The sequence below is a fragment of the Pseudophryne corroboree genome, chromosome 3 (genome assembly GCF_028390025.1).
Source record: "Pseudophryne corroboree isolate aPseCor3 chromosome 3, aPseCor3.hap2, whole genome shotgun sequence".
In the NCBI taxonomy this organism is placed as follows: Eukaryota; Metazoa; Chordata; class Amphibia; order Anura; family Myobatrachidae; genus Pseudophryne; species Pseudophryne corroboree.
The window spans coordinates 251,443,581-251,461,511 of NC_086446.1; the positions used below are offsets into that span (position 1 = coordinate 251,443,581).

Below are 17,931 nucleotides of genomic sequence, written 5' to 3' on the forward strand. Positions count from 1 at the left end.
AGTTTCAGTGCATGTCCTCGAGTTCTAATACTTCTCTTCCTTTGAAGAATGTTTCCCTCATGAAAATTGTTAAGGCCCTTGGTGTATTTGATTTGAAAGTTTCTATCATGTCCTCCCCCACCCTATTTACTGCCTGTAACAACAGCACACTCAGGGGTAGATGTAGTAAGCCTGGAGAAGTGATAAAGAAGTGATAAGTGGAAGGTGATAACGCACCAGTCAATCATTACGGATTTGAAAAATTACAGGAGCTGATTGGCTGGTGCGTTATCACCTTCCACTTAGTGCTGCTTTATCACTTCTCCAGGCTTAATACCTCTGCCCCCAATATGGTAATGGACAACCAAGCAGCACTCATCCCAGATTGCCAGCCCACTAATCCACTCTACTACAGATCTGTGTCATGAAGGGGTTTGAGCTGAGCAGTTGGATCCAGTAGTGCACAGCTAGTGTGGTCAGGTGATCGCAAACCCAGAGAGATAGAGGTCATTGTCCAACCAGATTTCCTGTTAGTCTGAAATGACTTCTGGAGGTTACCAGTCTGGAATCTGTATTGATGGTTATTTCAGACACATACTGTTATGACTCTGCCAGCTATCATGTTCTTGCCTGCAGTACCTCTGGGCTGCCAGGGGTGCTGCTATCATTTTATTGCCTATGGTACCTGTGGGCTGCCAGGGGTGCTGCTATCATGTTCTTGCCTGCAGTACCTCTGGGTTGCCAGGGGTGCTGCTATTGTGTCTCTGACCTGCAGTACCTCCTGAGCTGTCAGAGGTGCTGATTGAAGAGCAGCCCAGCTGGGGTAATCAGCTGGAACCTGCTCTCTCTCCTGATTACCTTACCCATCTGCAGCACATTGTGTGTCAGGGGACTTGCCCTGGTGTGCTGTAGTGGTTGGCCTTGCTGCCTATAAATGTGTATTATTATCGCTGAGGTTCAGGGCCAGTGATAGTTTTGTTTCAGTTCATGTATAGTTCTGTTGTTCCTAGTCAGTTTTTCAGCCAGTTTTCATGTTGCAGTTTTGAGTTCCTGTTTGTGTTGTACAGTTCCAGAATCCTTGTTATAGCCAATATCCTGTACCTCATCTACATCATATTTCAGAGACTCTTATCCTTGCCAGCCATCTGTTCAGGTGAAGTTAACCTTCTTCTGTGTACCTTTGCTTATGCCTTTTAAACATCATCTGTTACCCTGTGTTCATTTCCTGGAATTCTGTCATAAAACTGTTTTATTTTGAATTATCATCCTGGTATCTGGCGTCTGTTCAACTTCAGCATTAATCCGTGTAACACCGTAACACATACACATGGTAATTTGGGCCCAAATCTGCCTATAACAATCTAAGTGGGTGTCAACACTGTACCATTTATGATCCTCTTTAGGGTGGTAAATCATAATCACAGAAGCAATAAAGGATCTACCAATCTTGGGAAGCTATGAGAATGATGGTCAGTATAACAGTCCTCTGGTTCTAATATAAAATGCCATAACGTAACTTACTGAGGATTCAGGCAAAAGTATGTTTTCAACCAAGAGAAGATAGGATAGAAGATAGAAATTTTTGATAGATGTAATCAATTATTAAAGTTTGCGGATCGTACTATAAGAAGCCGATAAAAATTTATTGTAGAAATAGAAGCAACACAAGATGATAAAAAAACAGACTAAAGAATAATTAAATAAATATATGATTTGAACCTTTTTCCAGAAAGGCACAGGCCGTGTGGTAACTTCTATCACAGGTTTTCCATTATCCTGCGGTGGTACATCAGAGTCTGATGGTGTTGTATCCTGTATTAGTACCTGTTCTGGGACTGATTGCTCTGAGTTTAGAGACACAGACACAACAGGCTGCTCTACCGCAACCTACAACACAGATGATGGAATGAGATGTTATGTGACACAGACAGATAAACAGGCAAGTTAGTAACATCTTTTGGTATCTGGTGGGGGGGACACTACATCAGGGCCATCGAGAGGGGGGCATGGGCAAATCTGGGAGGTGTGACCAACTGACCATGCCTCCTAAAAAAACTAAAAAAAAAAACCTATCTGTAGCGCTGCAAAGGGGGACAGCAAAATCCCAGGCCTTTCACTGGGCCCCTCCAACAAGCCTGGGTCTGTACGTATCCCACAAACTATGTATACTCAATAGTTATATATATATATATACAAATTTTAATTTCAAAGAAAATTATGTGTTATTAAGGTAAGTTAACAACATCATGAGATAATGTTAGAAATATATGGATCCAAATAATCTAGGTGTCTGTTTATAAAGTTGAAATGACATCTTTCCTTGACATATTCACCAGAGAAAGGGCTTTTCTTAGCTTATTACAATTTACACAGATGCTAGCCACAGATAAATCATTGATAGCCCTATATGGGAATGGCAGTCTGAGTCACTTTAACAAACAGCAAAAAGCAAAGCTTTTCATCACTGGCAAACATCAAGTCAGGATGACATTAGCTATGCTTGGCAATTGGGATCAGTCAAGCTGGAGATAATAAGCTGGATCACAGCTGGATGACATGACTATGGGCCTGATTCATGTTTGTAAGTAAAGCAAAGAAGCAAGCAACTGGACCAAACCATATTGCACTGCAGGTGGGGCAGTTTGAGATTGATTTGGGTGGGTTGTGTTCAATAAATCTGTCCAGTATTTGTTGGCTAAATGCAAAAGCAGCCAGTATTTACCCTGCACAGAAAAAATCTAAATGTGTTTGCTTCCCTTACATGGCAACATGATTTGTTCCAGCCACAAAGTTACTTGCTTTTTTTTGCTTTACTTACAAACATGAATCAGACCCTATGTGCATGTGTGGGTATTCCCAATGCATACGCTTTTCATTTTAACCTTTCTCTGGTATTATTAGACTGCTGGCAAATGAGAGATAGCCCTCACAGAAGAACAGAGATTTCACATTTCTGGGAACCCTGGGATATTAAACTGCAACAGTACTAGATAATGTACCGCTGCGATATGCATCAATTCAATACATGATAATATTTACTGCTGTGTCTGCTTAAATCAGTGGTGGGGAACCTCAGGCCCGCGGGCCGTATAAGGCCCGCAGAGCCACTTGATCCGGCCCGGCCAGACTCACCTAACCAAGGGAGATGCCGGGCGCCTGCTGAGATTTTGTTACTAGCGGGCTTCCGGCTCCTTCCCCTCAGCAGCAGCCGGAGGCACAAGCTCACTCTTGAGCTCTGGCTTCCGGCTCTGGCAGTCTGTGTGTGTGCGGCTGTGTGGTGCTATGGGAGTAATGTCATGACGTCTCTCCCATAGTTCTGAGGAGCGGACAGCCAGGCGGAGGGCAGCGGTCCGGAAGCAGGAGCGGGACTGGAGAGTATTGTGTTTTTTTTTCTTTTAATGTGTGTGTAAGCGGTGCTACTAGGGGGCATATCTAATGGGGCATAACAAGTGACTGGGGGCATATCAACTGACTGAGGGTATATCTACTGGGGGCATAACTACTGACTGGGGGCATAACTACTGACTTGGGGCATATCTACTGGGGGCATATCTACTGGGGGCAGGCTAATTTTTTAGTTGATAATTTTTGTATGGCCCCCGAAGGATTTTATAAATATCCCAATGGCTCTTAGTAGAAAAAAGGTTCCCCACCCCTGGCTTAAATAGTGACTGAGCCATTCACCATGTGCTCTGAAATAAAAATGACAATTTGCATAGAATGTCTGGAATCTGGAATAAAGACTTTTCTGTGCAACAGTTAGGTTTTTTTTTTTCAGTTCATATCTTGAAAACACTCATGAGCAACTTTTATTGCAAGCTACTTCCATGATGGAAGACAGTAGGTTGCCTTGTTGTTAATGAGCTAAACACAAAATATAGCTTTAATGCTGACTTGGACCAATAGAGGTTACATGTAATCTTAGTATGATATATCAGAGGCGTCACAAGGGAGGTGCGGGGGGTACGGCCTGCACTCGGGTGTCACCTCCATGGGGTAACACCAAAAAGAGCCACACTCACACCTGCACCCCCTGCACTGACAGACACCTGTTATGACCGCACCTCCGCTGCAGTGTCGGCCCGACACATATGCGGGGAATGAAGAGGGCACTGCTGCAGAGAGTGAGTGACTCACTCTCCGCAGTGCCGCGGCACCTGGACTGCTTCTTCGTAAGCTTGCAGCTGTGTGTCCTCCCCAGGTTCCCAGCCGTCCCGCGATGCGCACACCTGCCCATTGCCCGCAATGCAAAGACCTCACTCTACACCCCACTGCCCACTCAATTCCACATCCCACTTGCACGCCCCCCCCCCTTCCTGTAACTCACTTCCGTCTCAGTGCAGGGGTGGCTCGGTGTGGGAGGGCGGCGGAGTTGCTGCACAGGAAATTAGCCTGAGTCCGGTGGGAGGACGCTGCTACCGCTGCCCGGGCACTGGCTGACCTTTGACAGCCGGGCACACATGCTCTGCAGCCCAGGCACCTGGATGGAGGTGGTAGAGAATGATTGCCCACTCCCTGCTGCTTAGGGGCTGGCCGGGGAGAGTTACTGTGGATCTCACCTGATCCCCCTGTCTGATGGTGGGCCAGCCCGTGGTTACACCTAAAGTACACCTGTAAAGACCCCTGGAGCCAGTTACCCCACCCACCCTGCGGACCACCAGACCACTAGGACTAGCAGAGCTGCCCTCCAGGCACTAATGGGCAATCTATCATCCCTCCAATATGAGTACGCAGCAGGTCCACTCTTTCAGAAAAAATATATTTGACTAAGTCAAGCAAATGTATTTGATATTGAAAAAGTTTTTTTGGGGGGTAATTTAGGACGACTTTAATGGTCGATTCTCCGTGATGCATGGGCCAGCTACACAAATTCAAACAACATGCTTCTCCAAAATACCAAGATTTTAGTGGGTCTTAAATTATAGGGTAAGGCATTGCTACTAAGCAATTAAGTTTTCATATAACAAAAATTTCTTAACAGACCCGTTTACAAGGAAAAAATGTTTTAAAGCGTGTGACTTTATGTTCATTTTCTGGAGAATCACATTATTTGTTCAAATAATGATCAGAAGCAATTATATTTAGTAAAACATTACTGTGGATTTGGTGCGGTGTGGTGTGATACGGGAGGAGCTCCATGAGGAGGGGAGTGACACCATGAGTTTTCCCACCGGGTGACACCAACCCTAGTGATGCCTCTGTGATATATTATTTAAACTAGCCCTTTGACTTTAACAATGTGTAATATTAGATCATAAGGCATTATCATATTATACAAATGTACACAATGCTATGACAGTGGTTCTGTCTAGTGGGCCAGGATACAATTTGCGTCATGAGTCACAACATTGGATATATTATAACAACTTATGGGTAATGGGAAAACTATTAAAATAAGTTACAAGATATGTAATTAGGATGTTTTGCAAACATAGTTAAATGTTAATTCAATTAACTGCAATTCACTTTGAATTGACAGAATTTAAATTAACACTAGTGTGTTACAGTAAAATTAATAGTGTTGAATCTAAGCCTCATAAAACCAAAGCTTTGGGAAATTGTGTTACTATAGAGTTCTTTATAAAGATACAACTAAAGAAGTTTCTTCCTTCATGGACAGAAAAAATAAATAATAGGTTAAATTCATTAGCGAGAGCTTTTTGTTAACCAGAACATGCTCAATAAAAATAAATTAATGTTATTTTCAATTCCAAAGAAATAAGGATGAATAAGGCATATGCTCTTTATAGAAAAAGTCATATTTTTTTTAGAGTTTAACTACAATTTTTAGATGCAATCTAAGCATTTTGCGAATGGAGGTACTGTGACATAACAGGTTGGGAATGTTATCCCGGTGTTGGGACGCCGGCGGTCATATGACCGACAGCAGCTTCCTGACACTGACGATCCCAAAACCGGACAGGACCCCCCCTTCCCCCACCGGGCCCTAACACGTACCCCGATATTCACCTTTGTCGGTGTTCCGGCGACCGTCTCCTGAGTAGTGTCGGGATTCCAGCATTGGTCACATGACCGCCGGCATCCCAACCGCTGGGATATCGCCATAACACAACAGCTGACTTTTTTAAGGTAAATTTCTTTGTGTCATTACTATTTTCATGTAACAAGCTGGCTTCTACGCACATGTAAATAGCAATGGGGAACACAGTATGCACTTATGTGTTTACCTGCAGATTAACAATGATAAAATCTATAGAGATAAAGTATTGTAACCTGCATTTAAAGCCACATTTTTACAAAAGAATAAAAAAGAAACCCCATCTACAGATATTTCTGAACCCCCCCCCATACTTTGAGTAATAAAAAATATCTTATTTGTATTATAAAATGTATGCCTATAAAATATTCCTGACTAGATGAACTTACATTCTCTTGGGGTTTTCGGAGCTGTTGTTCTCCTTTAAAAGACTGAGGAGAAAAGCAGTTTTGAGTAAAATGAATCAGTTGTTTTAACACTAGAAAGTTGCAAAGACGGAATTAGAGAGGATCTCTGTGCTATTACAGCCTGTAACAGAATAATACCCCCCACCGGTTATCAGGACAGATGGTATGTTCCCATTCTGCCAGCCCCCTGCTCCACACTCCTACAGGAATGTGGTCATGAAGGGAGATGGACTGAGCAGTTGGAGCCACAGTAGTAATGCACAGCTAGTGTGGTTGGGTGACTACAAACCTATGGAGATAGAGGTCATTGTCTAACCTGTTTCTTTGCCAATGCCAAATGCATTTTGGAGGTTCCCAATCTGTGATCTGGATTGGTGGTTATTCCAGCCGCAAACACCCTGATATTTGTTTGCACATCTATTTAAAATAATCTTGGTGGCTGTCAGGACTGCAGCATTTTGGACAATTAATCATCATCACTGAACTATTAAAGCAAACGCCAACCTTGGGGAGCTGTGAGAATGGTCAGTGTAACAATCCTCTGCCCAGAATATAAGATACCAACATTGACTATTATTGCTATTATTATTGCATTCTGACCGCGCTCATTTTGCTGTATGTCACCTTGTTTTGATATTTTCCCACGTGCTCCTTCTGCATTACACTGACTAGTTTCCATACTGCCCCTTCTTCCCATCCCAGTTATCTATGGCCTCTATGTATTGATCATCCTGCTCTCTGTAACCTATATAGTGCACCCTAGGTAAATGCCTCATATGGTGCTTTCATGGGTAGGATGAACAACATGTGAATCTATTTATGCAGAGTTTAGTCGCTTTTCATTTTCACACTTGTATTTCTTAGTCCATGTTTTGCTTATTTCGCATATTGTAGGTTGTGCATTACACTTCCTATGGCTGCCTCGCTCGGTAGGATGAATGGTTCAGATAATTTTGTAAATATCTTGTATCTCGCCTAGCATTTTGTATTTATGTTTCATCTCTTCCAGGCCTTGCTTATTCTGCCCAGTGTAATGCTGCGTAGTGGCCCTAAAATGGCGGCCACATCTGTATCCTTTGTGGGTATAATGAATCCTTGGAATTGATGATCCAAAATGGCTTCCTTAACCCTGTCTTGTGTTCATGGTTTCTGTATATTATGCAAATGGAAAACTCTGTATTATGTTCCTTATATTAATATTAAGACTTAACTTGATTGAAGATTCAAAACATTACTTTTTAAGCAACATAGTTACATAAAAAAAGTATTGTAGAGAAAATCCATTGCTGAGAATTTTAGAGTCAATAATTGATAACACCCAAGTTGGGAGAGACATTCAACATTATAGCTAAACCGAAAGTTTAAGCAAACATTGCCAACATTTAGAAGAAGAGATCTAATGCTGAAGTGCACCTGTCATGTACAGACAATGAAGGCAGACATTTTGCCATGAGTTGCTAGGGAATTAATAAGTGGATTCCTGCTTAATGAATAACAGAAACCTACTATAGAGAAAGTACTACAGTTGATCAGACAGGATTCATGCAGCAGTCAAAGTCACCAGTATTTATTACCGCCTGGAAAAGGGGTGGGCAATATGCGCCCCACCAGCTGCTGATGAACTACTCAACCCAGCATGCCATGCCACAGTTTTAGCATGCCCTGATAGCAAAACTGTGCAGTCCCACAGCAGCTGGAGAACCGCATATTACCTACCCCTGCCCTTGAAGAATATGTTTGTGGATCAAATTGTAAGAAGCAAATAAAACAATAATTGTAGATATAGAAATAATGAATAATGAAAAAAAATTAAAAGAAAAGAAAAACTAGACAAAGATAAATAATGTGTGATTTAATATTTGCCAACCTTTTTCCAGAAAGGCACAGGCCGTGTGGTAACTTCTATCACAGGTTTTCCATTATCCTGCGCTGGTACATCAGAGTCTGATACTGTTGTATCCTGTATTAGTACCTGTTCTGGGGCTGACTGCTCAGAGTTTAGAGACACAGACACAACAGGCTGCTCTACCGCAACCTACAACACAGATTAGTGACGGAATTAGATGTTATGTGACATAGACAGAAAACGTTAATTTCCCTATAATTACTGTTTAATACTTTAAACATGTAAATAATTTTTTTCCTAACTCAAAATACATTGTATTAGGATATCTTAAGCACAGGTGAGTTAATTAGCACCTCCGTCTTCTTGATTTAAACATCTGTACCAGGGCGGATCTAGAGGGAGGAGGGAACCTGTTCAGCGTCCCTATGGGCCCGTCCCTCTTTTGCAGGCAGATTCCTCATTAGACTCTGGCACTGAGCCAGAGTCTAATGTACATGTGCCCATCTACAGGAAAATGGTATGGGTACTACTTCCTGATGATTTCTGTAGTGCGCATGTGCAGATCTCTGCTTGCACCTTGTTTCCAGTGATATCTGTGATGCAAATCCCCAGAAACAGTCACACTTGCACTATGTTCCTGGTGATATCTACGGCGCTGACAAAGAGATAAGTATTGTGAATGGGTGCACGGTGTGCGGTGTGAGTCCCCATGGACACATGTGCAACACATACCCTGTACCCACTGTAGATAAGCATGGATGCCCTTAAATCCTGTGCTGATGGGGGGGAGCGAGATAACCAAGTTTGGGAAACGCTGAGTTATGTGCAAGTAAGAGCAATATGCAGCATCATGTACATCCTTTTTCTAACAAAAATCTAATTTACCCTTCAAACAGTGCATTGCACATCACAGGTATCCTTCACAGGCTGGACTTAACTAGAGCAGTGTTTCTCAACATTGGTCCCCAAGGCTCACAAACAGTTCAGTTATTAGTCATATTTATTGCTATAGCACAGATGGTTAAATCCATGTACTAATTAAGGGGTCTATTTACTAAGCCTTGGATAAAGATAAAGTGGACGGAGATAAAGTCCCAACCAATCAGCCCTTAACTGGCATTTTTCAAACCCAGCCTGTAACATGGCAGTTAGGAGCTGATTGGCTGGTACTTTATATCCGTCCACTTTATCTCCATCCAAGGCTTAGCAAATAGGCCCCTAAGTCACCTGTGCGCAAGTATGGCTATCGTTAAAACCTTTAATGTCAGTGTGCCTTGAGGACCATGGTTGGGATTGGGAATCCCTGAATTAGAGGCTTTAAGCAGTCATTGTCTCCTGTGTATAATATGGTTAAAATGGAGTGCAGGCTTATTTCTGTTCTGTTTTTGTGTCACAAATGTTGCCTAATGTTGTCCAAGCTGCTGCAATCAAGGCTATATAAGACTATTTGTTTTTGGACCACAAGCCAGCCCTGGTCTAGATATTAGCCTCTGTATCTGGGAGGTGAGTACATTTTAACTACATCTTAATAGTATTAGAAGCATATTTGATAGTATGGGAATATCCAGAAAACAAGGAACCCTTTATGCTGGATTGTGTGCTTACATTTTTTAATTCAAAATATGAACAAATTCCTGACGTTTTCATTTGCTAGATACATACAGATTTGCATTAGTGGTGATAGGTGCTAACATCAATTGATTTTCAGTTTCTCCTTTAATTTCCTATCACATACCTTAAATATTTGATGTCAAATTTTCCTAGTGCACATTTCTTCAAATTGACTGCAAGGCCTGTCACAAGACGGACCTAGGTACTGTACAGAGACTATTTTGTTCATCATGTCATCACACAAATCTAGTGTGGACAAGCACAAGTACCATGGAGTCCAAACAGTATTGATTGGTTGGTTCAGCCCCAAAAGCAAAGCAAATGTAGATTTACCCCCAGATCAAGTCAAATTTACTTTTGTGACCTTCTCAATCTTGTTCTTTTTTACTTCTTAACATTTCCTGTTTCAGGAAGCCAGTAAGTTATTTGTGTCTCCCTAGTGGCTTTATAGTGTTATTCTTTACTAAGTCTACTTAACCAAGACACTTAAAGACTCCTTTTGGTCAAAGGATAGTGATGAATCCTTAGGGACATTCTGGCACTTGTCCTCCCATAAGCAGAGGGCTTAATCACCCAAAAAGGGAAATTGGGTAATACTTGTATACAAGTGTGTAAATACATTTTCATTGGTGATGGTGCATAAAATTTGTTTAAACATTTATTTACTGAAATGTATATAGATAATATCTTCAACTTTACCCACTGTATATAGATTTATATAGATTTACAGGGGCAGTTTAATATAAATCACGAGGTCCCTAATTAAGGGCCTAATTCAGCATGAGTTGTAGTTTTTAGAGAAATCACAAAACTACAACTCCTTTCTCTAGCATGCAGAGGGCCGCACAGCACAGGGTAAAGCCGCCCGCATGCTGGCTCCTCCCCCCTGCTGAAATGTGAGCAATACGCTTGCATCGTAAGTGTAGCCCTCTGCCTCTGTAGCCTAGCTACAAAGGCAGTTGCCAAGCCGCCATATTTTGTGTCGCAGCAGCTGCGTGTGACATCACACAGCCACCGCGGCCTGCCCCACAAACAGTCCGGACCGCAACCCCCCCAATGCCACAAAGAAGCCCCCAAACTGCTGCCCACCGCTGGGACTTAGATTGCAATCGCATCTGATCACAATCTAAGTCCTTGCACATATGTGCAGTGGTGTGCGTGCATGCGCAGAAGTGTAGAAATTACCAAAAAGCGATTTCCGCACTTTTTTTTACGTCCCATGCTGAATTAGGCCCTGCGTCTTAAAGATTCCAATGAACTAAAAATATGATTTGACTCACAAATGAACTTACATTCTCCTGGATTTTAATGGGTTGTGGATCTGCCTTAAAAGACTGAAGAAAAAAAATCAGACATTAGATGTGTTTGGGCGATTCTTAGGTATTATGCCATTTAGAGAAATAGAGAATGAAAGAGGATCTTCAGGTGCTCTGAGTTGAATGTTTGATCAATTTCAAAGCATATTTCTGTACAGATAATATACAGTATTTACAAATGATAAGAGTTGATGGGACTCATCTACATTTAAAAAACAATAGGTATCAAATCAATGAAGGGTGACATTTTGTATCCTTTGCGTTTAATGATGTCAAATGCTAAGTTATTTCTAATGAAACAAGTTTAAAGACAGAAAGTAGCTTACCATAAATGATTTGGAGACAATTAATCAACAAAATTTTGACACTTACAAAACTCTGATATTGCTAGATAGCAAGGTAGTTTATTGAATAAGATTCTATTGGCAGATACTAAAAAAAAAAAAAAAAGTATATGTATATATAAAAGAAATAGAAGAAATATATATATCTATTTATACATACAACGACAGTCAGCAGCACTCCATTCAAAATGTTAAATCTCGTATAAATGGCCGGTGCCCTCTAGTGGTAATCACCAATCATCACCAATCACATACGTAAACTGTTGGCAGCACTCATAGCTCAAAAGAAAGACAAAGACCCCATGTCTTGTGAATTATCAACATTACAATGTCAAATATGCAACATTTTCATCATATATGCAGTATATATATATATATATATTAGAGATGAGCGCCGGAAATTTTTCGGGTTTTGTGTTTTGGTTTTGGGTTCGGTTCCGCGGCCGTGTTTTGGGTTCGACCGCGTTTTGGCAAAACCTCACCGAATTTTTTTTGTCGGATTCGGGTGTGTTTTGGATTCGGGTGTTTTTTTCAAAAAACACTAAAAAACAGCTTAAATCATAGAATTTGGGGGTCATTTTGATCCCAAAGTATTATTAACCTCAAAAACCATAATTTACACTCATTTTCAGTCTATTCTGAATACCTCACACCTCACAATATTATTTTTAGTCCTAAAATTTGCACCTAGGTCGCTGGATGACTAAGCTAAGCGACCCTAGTGGCCGACACAAACACCGGGCCCATCTAGGAGTGTCACTGCAGTGTCACGCAGGATGTCCCTTCCAAAAAACCCTCCCCAAACAGCACATGACGCAAAGAAAAAAAGAGGCGCAATGAGGTAGCTGTGTGAGTAAGATAAGCGACCCTAGTGGCCGACACAAACACCGGGCCCATCTAGGAGTGTCACTGCAGTGTCACGCAGGATGTCCCTTCCAAAAAACCCTCCCCAAACAGCACATGACGCAAAGAAAAAAAGAGGCGCAATGAGGTAGCTGTGTGAGTAAGATAAGCGACCCTAGTGGCCGACACAAACACCGGGCCCATCTAGGAGTGGCACTGCAGTGTCACGCAGGATGTCCCTTCCAAAAAACCCTCCCCAAACAGCACATGACGCAAAGAAAAATTAAAGAAAAAAGAGGTGCAAGATGGAATTGTCCTTGGGCCCTCCCACCCACCCTTATGTTGTATAAACAGGACATGCACACTTTAACCAACCCATCATTTCAGTGACAGGGTCTGCCACACGACTGTGACTGAAATGACGGGTTGGTTTGGACCCCCACCAAAAAAGAAGCAATTAATCTCTCCTTGCACAAACTGGCTCTACAGAGGCAAGATGTCCACCTCATCATCATCCTCCGATATATCACCGTGTACATCCCCCTCCTCACAGATTATCAATTCGTCCCCACTGGAATCCACCATCTCAGCTCCCTGTGTACTTTGTGGAGGCAATTGCTGCTGGTCAATGTCTCCACGGAGGAATTGATTATAATTCATTTTAATGAACATCATCTTCTCCACATTTTCTGGATGTAACCTCGTACGCCGATTGCTGACAAGGTGAGCGGCGGCACTAAACACTCTTTCGGAGTACACACTTGTGGGAGGGCAACTTAGGTAGAATAAAGCCAGTTTGTGCAAGGGCCTCCAAATTGACTCTTTTTCCTGCCAGTATAAGTACGGACTGTGTGACGTGCCTACTTGGATGCGGTCACTCATATAATCCTCCACCATTCTTTCAATGGTGAGAGAATCATATGCAGTGACAGTAGACGACATGTCCGTAATCGTTGTCAGGTCCTTCAGTCCGGACCAGATGTCAGCATCAGCAGTCGCTCCAGACTGCCCTGCATCACCGCCAGCGGGTGGGCTCGGAATTCTGAGCCTTTTCCTCGCACCCCCAGTTGCGGGAGAATGTGAAGGAGGAGATGTTGACAGGTCGCGTTCCGCTTGACTTGACAATTTTCTCACCAGCAGGTCTTTCAACCCCAGCAGACTTGTGTCTGCCGGAAAGAGAGATCCAAGGTAGGCTTTAAATCTAGGATCGAGCACGGTGGCCAAAATGTAGTGCTCTGATTTCAACAGATTGACCACCCGTGAATCCTTGTTAAGCGAATTAAGGGCTCCATCCACAAGTCCCACATGCCTAGCGGAATCGCTCCGTGTTAGCTCCTCCTTCAATGTCTCCAGCTTCTTCTGCAAAAGCCTGATGAGGGGAATGACCTGACTCAGGCTGGCAGTGTCTGAACTGACTTCACGTGTGGCAAGTTCAAAGGGCATCAGAACCTTGCACAACGTTGAAATCATTCTCCACTGCGCTTGAGACAGGTGCATTCCACCTCCTATATCGTGCTCAATTGTATAGGCTTGAATGGCCTTTTGCTGCTCCTCCAACCTCTGAAGCATATAGAGGGTTGAATTCCACCTCGTTACCACTTCTTGCTTCAGATGATGGCAGGGCAGGTTCAGTAGTTTTTGGTGGTGCTCCAGTCTTCTGTACGTGGTGCCTGTACGCCGAAAGTGTCCCGCAATTCTTCTGGCCACCGACAGCATCTCTTGCACGCCCCAGTCGTTTTTTAAAAAATTCTGCACCACCAAATTCAAGGTATGTGCAAAACATGGGACGTGCTGGAATTTGCCCATATTTAATGCACACACAATATTGCTGGCGTTGTCCGATGCCACAAATCCACAGGAGAGTCCAATTGGGGTAAGCCATTCCGCGATGATCTTCCTCAGTTGCCGTAAGAGGTTTTCAGCTGTGTGCGTATTCTGGAAAGCGGTGATACAAAGCGTAGCCTGCCTAGGAAAGAGTTGGCGTTTGCGAGATGCTGCTACTGGTGCCGCCGCTGCTGTTCTTGCGGCGGGAGTCCATACATCTACCCAGTGGGCTGTCACAGTCATATAGTCCTGACCCTGCCCTGCTCCACTTGTCCACATGTCCGTGGTTAAGTGGACATTGGGTACAACTGCATTTTTTAGGACACTGGTGAGTCTTTTTCTGATGTCCGTGTACATTCTCGGTATCGCCTGCCTAGAGAAGTGGAACCTAGATGGTATTTGGTAACGGGGGCACACTGCCTCAATAAATTGTCTAGTTCCCTGTGAACTAACGGCGGATACCGGACGCACGTCTAACACCAACATAGTTGTCAAGGCCTCAGTTATCCGCTTTGCAGCAGGATGACTGCTGTGATATTTCATCTTCCTCGCAAAGGACTGTTGGACAGTCAATTGCTTACTGGAAGTAGTACAAGTGGGCTTACGACTTCCCCTCTGGGATGACCATCGACTCCCAGCAGCAACAACAGCAGCGCCAGCAGCAGTAGGCGTTACACGCAAGGATGCATCGGAGGAATCCCAGGCAGGAGAGGACTCATCAGAATTGCCAGTGACATGGCCTGCAGGACTATTGGCATTCCTGGGGAAGGAGGAAATTGACACTGAGGGAGTTGGTGGGGTGGTTTGCGTGAGCTTGGTTACAAGAGGAAGGGATTTACTGGTCAGTGGACTGCTTCCGCTGTCGCCCAAAGTTTTTGAACTTGTCACTGACTTATTATGAATGCGCTGCAGGTGACGTATAAGGGAGGATGTTCCGAGGTGGTTAACGTCCTTACCCCTACTTATTACAGCTTGACAAAGGCAACACACGGCTTGACACCTGTTGTCCGCTTTTCTGTTGAAATACCTCCACACTGAAGAGCTGATTTTTTGGGTATTTTCACCAGGCATGTCAACGGCCATATTCCTCCCACGGACAACAGGTGTCTCCCCGGGTGCCTGACTTAAACAAACCACCTCACCATCAGAATCCTCCTGGTCAATTTCCTCCCCAGCGCCAGCAACACCCATATCCTCCTCATCCTGGTGTACTTCAACACTGACATCTTCAATCTGACTATCAGGAACTGGACTGCGGGTGCTCCTTCCAGCACTTGCAGGGGGCGTGCAAATGGTGGAAGGCGCATGCTCTTCACGTCCAGTGTTGGGAAGGTCAGGCATCGCAACCGACACAATTGGACTCTCCTTGTGGATTTGGGATTTCGAAGAACGCACAGTTCTTTGCGGTGCTTTTGCCAGCTTGAGTCTTTTCAGTTTTCTAGCGAGAGGCTGAGTGCTTCCATCCTCATGTGAAGCTGAACCACTAGCCATGAACATAGGCCAGGGCCTCAGCCGTTCCTTGCCACTCCGTGTGGTAAATGGCATATTGGCAAGTTTACGCTTCTCCTCCGACAATTTTATTTTAGGTTTTGGAGTCCTTTTTTTACTGATATTTGGTGTTTTGGATTTGACATGCTCTGTACTATGACATTGGGCATCGGCCTTGGCAGACGACGTTGCTGGCATTTCATCGTCTCGGCCATGACTAGTGGCAGCAGCTTCAGCACGAGGTGGAAGTGGATCTTGATCTTTCCCTAATTTTGGAACCTCAACATTTTTGTTCTCCATATTTTAATAGGCACAACTAAAAGGCACCTCAGGTAAACAATGGAGATGGATGGATACTAGTATACTTATGGATGGACTGCCGAGTGCCGACACAGAGGTAGCTACAGCCGTGGACTACCGTACTGTACTGTGTCTGCTGCTAATATAGACTGGTTGATAATGAGATGTAGTATGTATAAAGAAGAAAGAAAAAAAAAACCACGGGTAGGTGGTATACAATTATGGATGGACTGCCGAGTGCCGACACAGAGGTAGCTACAGCCGTGGACTACCGTACTGTACTGTGTCTGCTGCTAATATAGACTGGATGATAATGAGATGTAGTATGTATAAAGAAGAAAGAAAAAAAAAACCACGGGTAGGTGGTATACAATTATGGATGGACTGCCGAGTGCCGACACAGAGGTAGCTACAGCCGTGGACTACCGTACTGTACTGTGTCTGCTGCTAATATAGACTGGATGATAATGAGATGTAGTATGTATAAAGAAGAAAGAAAAAAAAAACCACGGGTAGGTGGTATACAATTATGGATGGACTGCCGAGTGCCGACACAGAGGTAGCTACAGCCGTGGACTACCGTACTGTACTGTGTCTGCTGCTAATATAGACTGGATGATAATGAGATGTAGTATGTATAAAGAAGAAAGAAAAAAAAACCACGGGTAGGTGGTATACAATTATGGATGGACTGCCGAGTGCCGACACAGAGGTAGCTACAGCCGTGGACTACCGTACTGTACTGTGTCTGCTGCTAAAATAGACTGGTTGATAATGAGATGTAGTATGTATAAAGAAGAAAGAAAAAAAAAACCACGGGTAGGTGGTATACAATTATGGATGGACTGCCGAGTGCCGACACAGAGGTAGCTACAGCCGTGGACTACCGTACTGTACTGTGTCTGCTGCTAATATAGACTGGATGATAATGAGATGTAGTATGTATAAAGAAGAAAGAAAAAAAAACCACGGGTAGGTGGTATACAATTATGGATGGACTGCCGAGTGCCGACACAGAGGTAGCTACAGCCGTGGACTACCGTACTGTACTGTGTCTGCTGCTAATATAGACTGGTTGATAATGAGATGTAGTATGTATAAAGAAGAAAAATAAACCACGGGTAGGTGGTATACAATTATGGATGGACTGCCGAGTGCCGACACAGAGGTAGCTACAGCCGTGGACTACCGTACTGTACTGTGTCTGCTGCTAATATAGACTGGATGATAATGAGATGTAGTATGTATAAAGAAGAAAGAAAAAAAAAACCACGGGTAGGTGGTATACAATTATGGATGGACTGCCGAGTGCCGACACAGAGGTAGCTACAGCCGTGGACTACCGTACTGTACTGTGTCTGCTGCTAATATAGACTGGATGATAATGAGATGTAGTATGTATGTATAAAGAAGAAAGAAAAAAAAAACCACGGGTAGGTGGTATACAATTATGGATGGACTGCCGAGTGCCGACACAGAGGTAGCTACAGCCGTGAACTACCGTACTGTGTCTGCTGCTAATATAGACTGGTTGATAATGAGATGTAGTATGTATAAAGAAGAAAGAAAAAAAAAAAACACGGGTAGGTGGTATACAATTATGGATGGACTGCCGAGTGCCGACACAGAGGTAGCTACAGCCGTGGACTACCGTACTGTACTGTGTCTGCTGCTAATATAGACTGGATGATAATGAGATGTAGTATGTATAAAGAAGAAAGAAAAAAAAAACCACGGGTAGGTGGTATACAATTATGGATGGACTGCCGAGTGCCGACACAGAGGTAGCTACAGCCGTGAACTACCGTACTGTGTCTGCTGCTAGTAGACTGGATGATAAATAATGATATAAAAATATATATATATCACTACTGCAGCCGGACAGGTATATATTATATAATGACGGACCTGCTGGAGTGGACACTGTCTGTCAGCAGAATGAGTTTTTTAATTTTTATAGAATAAAAAAACACCA

At 43.3% G+C, this 17,931-nt stretch overlaps 1 protein-coding gene across 14 annotated transcripts in view; it reads right to left on the minus strand.

Moving 5' to 3' along the window:
* Positions 1–17,931, minus strand: part of BCAS1 (brain enriched myelin associated protein 1) — a 267,020-nt gene that overhangs the window by 78,611 nt on the left and 170,478 nt on the right. For 11 of the 14 annotated variants that reach the window (XM_063959000.1, XM_063958999.1, XM_063958998.1 and 8 more), the window contains 4 exons: positions 11,122–11,175; positions 8,252–8,419; positions 6,367–6,408; positions 1,699–1,866 (listed from right to left, as the gene is read on the minus strand). In XM_063959000.1, the coding sequence (XP_063815070.1) occupies positions 1,699–1,866; positions 6,367–6,408; positions 8,252–8,419; positions 11,122–11,175 (432 nt within the window). The remainder of the gene's footprint in view (positions 1–1,698; positions 1,867–6,366; positions 6,409–8,251; positions 8,420–11,121; positions 11,176–17,931) is intronic. The other 3 variants (XM_063958994.1, XM_063958990.1, XM_063958988.1) reach the window with 2 other exon arrangements.